This window comes from Rutidosis leptorrhynchoides, chromosome 3 (genome assembly GCF_046630445.1).
Source record: "Rutidosis leptorrhynchoides isolate AG116_Rl617_1_P2 chromosome 3, CSIRO_AGI_Rlap_v1, whole genome shotgun sequence".
NCBI lineage: Eukaryota > Viridiplantae > Streptophyta > Magnoliopsida > Asterales > Asteraceae > Rutidosis > Rutidosis leptorrhynchoides.
Window position 1 is genome coordinate 19,521,896 of NC_092335.1, and position 9,531 is coordinate 19,531,426.

The 9,531-nt window shown below is 38.5% G+C and overlaps 1 protein-coding gene and 1 long non-coding RNA gene across 2 annotated transcripts; both read left to right on the plus strand.

Annotated features, from left to right (window-relative positions):
- Positions 1-281: 281 nt before the first annotated feature.
- Positions 282-1,266, plus strand: LOC139895798 (uncharacterized). Its single transcript, XR_011776021.1, has 2 exons — positions 282-441; positions 887-1,266. It is a non-coding gene; the product is annotated as an uncharacterized lncRNA (long non-coding RNA).
- A 4,369-nt stretch (positions 1,267-5,635) lies between these two features.
- Positions 5,636-6,499, plus strand: LOC139899731 (uncharacterized). Its single transcript, XM_071882573.1, has 2 exons — positions 5,636-5,908; positions 5,999-6,499. The coding sequence occupies exons 1-2, from the start codon at positions 5,636-5,638 to the stop codon at positions 6,497-6,499; spliced, it is 774 nt and encodes a 257-aa protein (XP_071738674.1).
- Positions 6,500-9,531: the final 3,032 nt, after the last annotated feature.

Here is a 9,531-nt window from a genome sequence, read left to right on the forward strand (position 1 = left end):
ACAGTCCCATTAGATGCTACTATACAGGGCCTTTTTCTCGAACAAATATCATTGATCGGAGTGTTGTGTACTATCCATTCATTTTTGTTGATTATTGTGAGGCAGATTCATAATCCAAATTGTTTCACTTGGTATGTTTATTACTGAAATTGACTTTGGTGTGAGAAAGGGTAATAACAGAATGATGAGGGACTGAAATTGAAAAATATCACAAACATTTGTGGCAGAAGCTAAAATAGATTAAAACGCCTGTTATCATCTCATATCTCATTTCATCAACAACACGTGAATGTAGCAAGTGTGTTTAAAAGATGAAGAAGAAAAAAAGGAATAAAGTAAGGCTAATTCATGAAATTTTGAACAATTGATAGTGAAGGTTGATGCTAAAGCAAACAGAGAACACATCAACTATCGAAAATTCGCCAATGATAATAACTTGAGGTATGATTTCTAACCTAATTAATTATGGAGTGTTGATTATTTCAGTCAAAGTTGATCGTTTATACTTGATGATGAAATTGATGGTTTATATGGTAGAATAAGTTAGCCCGAGGCTATAATCTCCTGATTTTATCGTCAAACAAGTTGGAATTGTGTAAATAGTGTTGAAATAAATATTAATTGGTTGAATTGGTTAAATCGTTGGAAGTGATAGTATTCCTACTTTAAAATGATTAGACATAAATTATAAATTATATATAGAAAAAAATAGCTTAAATTGATAGATGCTTTTGAGCAAGATTGTTTAAACCCAAGCAGGCGTTAGAAGACTGGTTGACTTGTTGTATTCCATTTTTGAAAACAACTTTAAACACTCTTTGGCACTTCATGTGGAAAAAAGTATTCTCTGGTTAACGTCTTCCTGTTTGATTTTATTCACTCACAGATCCTTTCCTTGTGGTCCAGCTTCACTTTTGGCACTCCCATAATCCAAAACGCAATCCACCGTCTCATCCACATAAAACGCTCCTTACGAGTAACTATCATTGTTGTATGCATTAAATGGCATCTAAAGCCAATTAAGTAGTACTTAAATGCATTCAACGTCATCGTGGTTGGAAGCTACTACTGTTGCGCTCTTAGCAAAATTATATTACAAGCAGAGTTGGCAAACTAATTAATTTCAGAGGTTTCTTTAGAAGCATTCTATCTATCGTTTACCCTCGAATACAAATAGTACACATCTTACCCCGATACCCTGCCCACAATGAGGTTGAGTGTTGTTGTTTTTGACATCTTGTAAAATAATATATTTATACTTAAATATGCAAGCTTCAGCATTAAATATTAAATCTCTATACTTGTTTTACGATCAAATATGTTCAGTGGTAGTCTACCACCCCAAATATGTTGGTTGTACAATCTTCATATCCTTGACTTGTCTAACAATAAATTGGTGGGTAATCTTCCTAGTTGCTTTGGTAACTTTTCATCTATGTCAAATACTTCTGGAGATGTTAACAAAATGGTTATTATTGACACAGATTGAGCAGAATAAAGTCTGCTATGATATAATTGATGTTGTGTGCATCTTTCCAAACATTTTGTTGAAACAATTACTTACAGCAAGAATAAATACAAAAGAAGCGAGTAGCTTGATAACAAAACAATATGCAACATGCATTATTTTAGTGCAATCAATCAATTGCAGTAATGCAGTATAGCAATATCTCTAAAGGACCTTACATTTGGATAGATACAAAGTTGTACAGCTTAAAATGGAAGTGAAGTAACTTTAACATTTCCATTCCGCCTAATCTGGTACGGAGAATTTACAGGCAACTAGGCAACTGTTCATTCTTCCTTTGTCTCTGCAGATTAAAATTAAATCACTAAAATCAAAGATAAGTAAAATGATGGTTGAAAGTCTTATATTAAGCGTGAGAATTTTCACTTTGTTCTATCTTATGGTGTGACAAATTAGGTGCAACCTACTTATCAGCCAATCACGTTTTCCATGCACGATTAAAACACATAGAAGTTGATTTTTACTTTGTTCGTGAAAAGGTTGCTCAAGGAGATTTACGTGTGCGATTCATATCTACTGATGACCAGACTGCACATATCTTTACAAAGTCATTACCTACTCATCGACTTTTGTTTTTGGGATCCAAGCTACAAGTTGTTTCCCGTCATTAGCTTGAGGGGGCGTAGGTTTAAGGTTAAGCCCAATATGTAACATGCTTTAGGGTTTAGGTTAACTTAAGCTTTGAGTTATCGTAGTCGATATATTGACATCATGTAATACATCGACAAGTACAATTACAATCCAATAATATTCCTCGAATTTTATGTCATTGCTTAATTGTTTGTTACGATTTTATAAATTTGATATTTGATATTTGATGTTTTTGTGTTGTTTGTTGTAGGAGGTTATTATGTTTTTGTTGAATTATGTTCAATCAGAAAATGTTTTTTTTTTTTTTTATTAAAAGGGTGAAACTCTCTCTAGAGGTCCAGGTTCAGATACCTCATAGTGCAAATAAATCCCCTTGTGGCCATGCAAGTTTACCCGCGATGACTACGGGCTATTGGTAAAGCGGATGGTCGCCCTTAGATTAGACGGTAGTCAAAAGCGGATTGAAAATTCAGGTATACCAAAAAAGTTTGTGCATTTGTAAGCATGACCGCCACTCAACATCGTACACTGGGAACCCAAGAACACCGTTTTGGAGACTGGCCACCAAAGTCGTCTTGGTATTGGATCCGATATTCTCTTAGCATGAACACGAGATCCGGTAAATGTTATGAAATGGAAGAGTGGGGCAACCAAGAAAACTAACGCTCGATACCGAAACAAACGTAGAGCGCCAATCACCGAAAACCATATATGCCATAGTCCGAACACCCAAAGTGGATAATTGCTCAAGTGTTACTTGGCTCACAAAGTGGGTCGGAAACTCTGATATGTAAAAAAAAAAAAAAAATAATAAAAAAAATAAATAATACATAATACAAACTCATACACATGGTTGTTACTTTATTACTAAAATTATAAAAAAAATGCCAAACAAATTGCTTGGGGTGAGAAAGGCTGATGAGTGAATGAAGAGGGACTTAAATTGCCAAATTTTACTAACGTATGTGACTGGAGCTAAAGTGGATTAACTCCCTAATCATCATCATCATCATCATCATCATCATCTCATTTAATCAAGAACACGTAAGTAGCAAAAGTGTTCAAGAGATGAATAAGAAAAGAGAAAAAGCAAAGCTAAATTTAGACAACTAACCAGATAACGCATTAAAGATGAAAGGTCGTCGATAATATACTTGAGGTATGATTTCTAACCTAATTGAGCTAGGGTTCTATGAGTGTTGACTACTTTAGTCAAAATTGATGGTTAGATGGTGTAATAAGTTAACCTATATAATTGAAGGGTTTTAGTCGGATGATTCAAGTGATTGTTGGCTAATGGTGTATCCTAGGGGATACATGCATAAAAGCATCACTTTTATGCAGAAGAATGGATCAAAAAGCATAAAAGATAATTATACTTGGCAGTTTTTAGCAATTGCCGCCCAGCGCACAGCAGGCCGCTCAACGTCATGCGTAAGCCCTGCAGGCAGCTTCTAAGCTTAAGCCCTTTTACTAAGCGCGTGAACGGCACACAGCCACGTCAGCACACGCCACCGACCTTCCAGATACTTCGCATAACAGAATTAATCAACGATTGACACGTGTATCCCGAGAATTTCAGACATTCTGCGCATATAAATAGACCCCTTGGGTCACCACATTTCATATCTGAATTTCAGTCAGAGAGAAGTACACTTTGTCTCACACACAGTTCTTTCTCACTCTAAAACATTAACCGCTTAGCAGCAGTACGCTACACGGATCAATTACAGATTGATCCACAGATTGATTGAGGCCACCCCACGGATCCCTCATCCGTGTTCTGGGTCTGCAGGGATTATTTTTCGAGGGCAAACATCAATCAACATACTATCACTCAACGCTAGGCGGATAGTGTTCTGTACTGGTACCTTACACCCGCTATACTAAAAATGGTACCAACATATGGCGCCATCCGTTTCAAAGAATCACTCATCTCTCAAGGGTAAGGCAACTCATACTGATCAGCTAGTACCTATTGAAGCAAACATGGTACATTCGTGGCAAGCCGGACAACGGAGAAAAGCAGAGACGTTAGAAGATTGAAAACAAGAGTTGATTGCTTTTCCTTCTATGTTTAATACCAATTCATCTGATGCTCCTGTAGTGATTGAAGCTCGCATAGCAAATTGTATTGTTGGAGGAATATACACTGATACTGGAGCAGGAGCAGATATTATGTATGAGCATTGTTTTGTACAATTACCAGAAAGGGTAAAAGAGAAGCTGAAAGTCACGTTTGTTCCCTTAGCAAGTTTTGCTAATGATCCGTCATGGTCAGAAGGAAGCATAGTTTTAGAAGTAGTGTTGGGAAAATCACCATTTAAAAGAACAGCTCATATCGAGTTTTTGGTTGTCAAAGCAAATTCGCAATATAATGTCATTTTAGGTCGATCAGCTATGATGACATTTGGAGCTGTGACATCAACGGTACACGGAATGATGAAATTTCCCACACCGGCTGGTATTGCCACGCTATACGCTGAGCGGAAAAGAACAATAGAATGTGTGCAAATAAATAGAACTGCTGTTAATCCAATTGTTCATGATGATGGGTCAGTATCACCAAATCCAGAATTCCCAGATCAGAAAGTCATTATTGGAAACACATTAGCAACAGAAACAAAAGAAAAACTCTACAAAATTTTAGCAACCAATTTTGATGTTTTTGCGTGGCAAGATTCTGATATGACTGGAGTACCACGTCATATAGCTGAACATAAGCTCGGTATGAATCCCAATATCCCACCAGTATGTCAAAAGAAAAAAGGCATGGTTCCTGAACGAACAAAGTTTCTTAGAGAGGAAGTTAAAAAATTGGTAGACGCTGGGATATTGCGGGAAGTCAAATACCAGATGTGGGTAGCAAATCCAGTGATGGTTAGAAAACCAGATAACACATGGAGGATGTGTGTGGATTTCACTGACATAAATAAAGCATGCCCAAAAGATAACTACCCTTTGCCAGAAATAGATTGGAAGGTGGAATCTGTAAGCGGATATCAGTTTAAATCTTTTCTGGATGCATTCAAGGGGTACCACCAAATCCATATGGCAATACGGGATCAGGATAAAACAGCATTCCATACACCAGATGGAATTTTTTGCTACATAAAAATGCCTTTTGGATTGAAGAATGCAGGAGCAACTTATCAGCGCGTCATTGATAAGGCGTTTAAAGATCAAATAAGCAGGAATGTGGAAGCCTATGTTGATGATATTGTTATCAAGAGTCATACGGAGGAAAGCATGCTTAGAGATACTCTTGAAACCTACGAATCATTACGAAGTGTTAATTAGAAGTTAAATCCTAAGAAATGCACTTTTGGCGTGGAAGAGGGCAAGTTTTTAGGTCATATTGTCACAGAGAGAGGAATTAAGGCAAATCCAAAAAAGATTCAAGCAATTGAGGATATGGTATCTCCAAAAACAAAGAAAGAAGTGCAAAGTTTGAATGGAAGATTTGCAGCCTTAACAAAGTTTTTATCCTGAGCAGCAGACCGATCATTACCATTCATGAGGGTCTTAAAAAGTTGTTTAAACAAACAAGATTTTATGTGGACGGAAGAGGCTGAAACAGCTTTTCAGGATGTTAAGCGACTTTTAAAAGAATTACCTACCTTAACTGCACCAGTAGCAGGAGAAACATTAATTCTATATATGGCAGGGTCGGCGGAAGCCATTAGTTCAGTTTTAATCGCAGAACGGAACGGGGTGCAAATGCCAATATATTTTGTCAGTAAAATATTACAGCAAAGTGAAATCAATTATCCGTCCATCGAAAAATTGGTATATGCTTTAACGCACACAGCTAGGCGACTCAGACGTTATTTTCAAGCGCATCCAATTCTTGTTTTTTAAGATCAACCAATAAAACAGATTTTGAAACATCCAGATTCGTCGGGACGCTTAGCAAAATGGGCAGTTGAGTTAGGAGAATATGAAATAAATTTCTCACCACGACATGCAGTTAAAGGGCAAATTTTGGCAGATTTCCTTTTGGAAACAACCGAGAAAGTAGATTATTCACAAAATGTCAAAAGCAGTAATTGCATGTGGGAGTTGCATACTGATGGTGCATCAAGCGAGGAAGGAGTTGGTGCAGGATTGGTGCTTACCAGCGCAGAAGGCGAAGAACATACATATGCACTTAAGTTATGTTTTTATGCATCTAATAACGAAGTAGAATATCAGGCATTGCTTTCCGGTCTCCGCATAGCGTCTGAGATGGGAATAAAACATTTGCGTGCCTATGTGGATTCTCAGATTGTAGCACAACAAGTTAATGGGGCATTTGAAGCAAAAGATATCTCAATGAAACGATATTTACAGTTGGTTGAGAAGATTTCCAAAAATTTTGAAACTTTGGAAGTTGGGTAAATCACAAGAAATAAAAACAAGAAAGCAGATGGATGTATTGAGCAAATTAGCAACATTAACATTTGATCATTTGCATAAGAAAGTTTTGGTGGAGGTTTTAAAAGATAAATCCATTGATGAAAAAGTGATAGTAGCAGCTGTTGAAGAAGACGGATCGTGTTGGATGACTCCCTATATAAAGTATTTGCAGGACGGAATACTACCAACTATGTTACAGAAGCAAGACGGATAAAGGTCAGTGCTCCGCTTTACTTCTTGGAGAATGGTGGGCTCTATAGGAAATCTTTCAGTGGTCCAAATTTGAGGTTTTTAGCATCACAACAAGCTATAGAAGTGATGAAAAAGATGCATGAAGGTTTGTGTGCACAACATTTTGGTTATAGAACTATTGTGGGACGGATAATGCGACAAGGGTACTATTGGCAAACAATTTACAGAGATACAACAGATATAATCAAAACATGTGATGCCTGTCAGCGGCACGAAACCGTCCAGCGTTTACCAAAATATGATTTAATCTCAGTATCATCTGCATGGCCATTTTGTAAGTGGGCAATTGACATAGTAGGGCCATTCCCAAGGAGTGTTGGAAATGCAAAGTTCTTGGTGGTTGCAATTGATTTTTTCAGTAAGTGGGTCGAAGCAAAGGTGTTAGCACGAATAACGGGTGAAAACATAAAGAAGCTTGTATGGAATGATATTGTGTGTAGATACGGTTTACCAAATAAAATTGTAAGTGATAATGGTAAACAGTTTGCAGATAATCCGTTCAAAAGTTGGTGTGAGGAATTAAACATCAAACAAACATTTACCTCTGTTGCTCACCCACAAGCCAATGGCCAAGTTGAAGTGACAAATAAGGAAATTGTAGCTGGCATAAAGGCTAGGTTGGGTTTGAGTCAGACAAAATGGGTAGATGAAGTACCATATGTTTTGTGGGCTCACCGTACAACGCCAAAACGGAGCACGGGTGAAACACCGTTCAGCTTGGTATATGGCACTGAGGCAGTAATACCAGCTGAGATCCGTGTTCCAACACAAAGAGTTTTGGCATTTGATGTAGAAATGTATACTCTCACTCATGCCAAGTATAGTATTTTTCTCTCTCTTGAATTTTTTCTCTCGTTTAACTTTCTCACCCACCACCACTTCACCTCCGTTTGTACTTTTACGGCCATCTGATTTCTTCATCTTCTTGCTCCTTCTTCCCGGTTTGAAGGCGCCAGGTGCGGTGTAGCTTCCGGCCACCGGCGTCTCGCCGGTGGTCCGGCTTCTCGCCGGTGGTCCGGCTTTTTATGCTATTTAGTGTTAATAAGGTCGTCGCCGCCGTCCCTTCGATTTCGACAACAGCTTTCTCTCATCGGCCCCTCTGCTACTTCTTCTGTTTATCCAGGCGGCGATCCTGTTTCGGGATCTGGGTTTTGAAGGGTTTTAGGGTTTGGTTCGAAGGGTTAGGGTTTCGTTGTGTCGTTTTGTGGGTTCGGGTTCATGACTGTTGTCGATCTTTCCGGTCTTCTGACGCCGTATGTTTTTCCGATGGTGTTAGTAGGCGACGAATTCCGGCGCCGGAATTCTGCTTTCTCCTCAGGTTTGCTTCGGTTTTGTTTAGGGTTCTTTGGTTGGTTGCGGTGGTTTGGGCATCGATTGGCGTGACTTTGTTGAAATCCGGTGGACTCCGGTGGATTCCGGTGGTTTCCGGCGGACTCTGGTGGACTCCGGCGGAATCCGGTTATCTCCGGCGATTGCATGCTGCCGTTGTCTACTGAGGTTGTCGGTGACAGAAAGTTGCTTTTATGGTAATTTTCTAGTCATTGGCGGCTTTAGGTGGATCTCGGTGGCCGGCAAGTGCCGGTTTTCATGAGTTGGTTTTTGTTGGTGACCCTTTGCGGTTGCCGGCGGGAACCGGTTTATGGGTCCACGGATTTGTAAATCCTTCGAAAATCAGCGAAGATGGCTTGGCTTCTATTGGTTTGACTGCGCGATTGGTACTGTTTGGTTGTCGCTACTTTGGTGTGTTCATACTTTCCCTGTAGCCGAGTCCGTTTAGGGGGACTTGGAGTAGTTGCCGGCGTGTGTTGATTTAGTTGACCTCGGAAAATAGGCCTCGGGTTTGGTGCTGCTGGAGTGCCCGACGTTCATATTTGTGTGCGGCTGTTGAGTTGTAGTGTTTACGGGGTTGAATACGGGCTCGGTTTTATGATATATTTAGATTTAGGTTTGGTGGTTATCGTTGTGTAGTCATTTTATTTTCAATATGCTCGTTATCTTTCAATCATTGTACTTGTCCTGTGTGTAGGACGATAAGAGCGAGCTTTTTCAATTTCAATCATTGTCATTTGTACGATCCACCGGATCTTTACGATCTTTGTATATATATATATATATATATTAACAATTTTGCCGATAAAAAAAATAAAAAAATTTGATGTAGAAAACAATTCATCTGTTTTGCGTGAAAACTTGAATTTATTGGAAGATAGGCGTATCATGGCTGCTATTCGTCAAGCGGATGCTAAACAACGAATGGAAAAATACTATAATAAACGGGTCAGGAATGTACAATTCAGGGAAGATGATTTGGTATTGAGGGATAATGAAGCAAGCAGACAAGCAAAGCAAGGAAAGTTGGGGCCATGATGGGAAGGGCCATACAAAATCATAAAAGCACATCCTAATGGTTCATATACCCTTGTAGCGCCCTCCGGCGAGGAATTACAGCGAACATGGAATGCAATGAGTTTAAAGAAATTTTATGCGTAGTATTGCATATTCAAATAGCCTGATCAACTATTTTGAATATGAGATGCAATCATAAATGTAAAAATTTCTTTAAGTAATAAGAATTCAGACAATTATTCTTATAGCATACTGATGTGCGTGCAGGGGTATATAAATATACTATTAATTTTAATACAAAATATGATACAAGTTTTAATTAATTTACAGATGGGATACACTTAAACCTTGCCACAACACTATAGGCAGTGTACCTAATCGTAGAGTAGTGTAGCTTTTAGTAAGTCCGGTTCGTT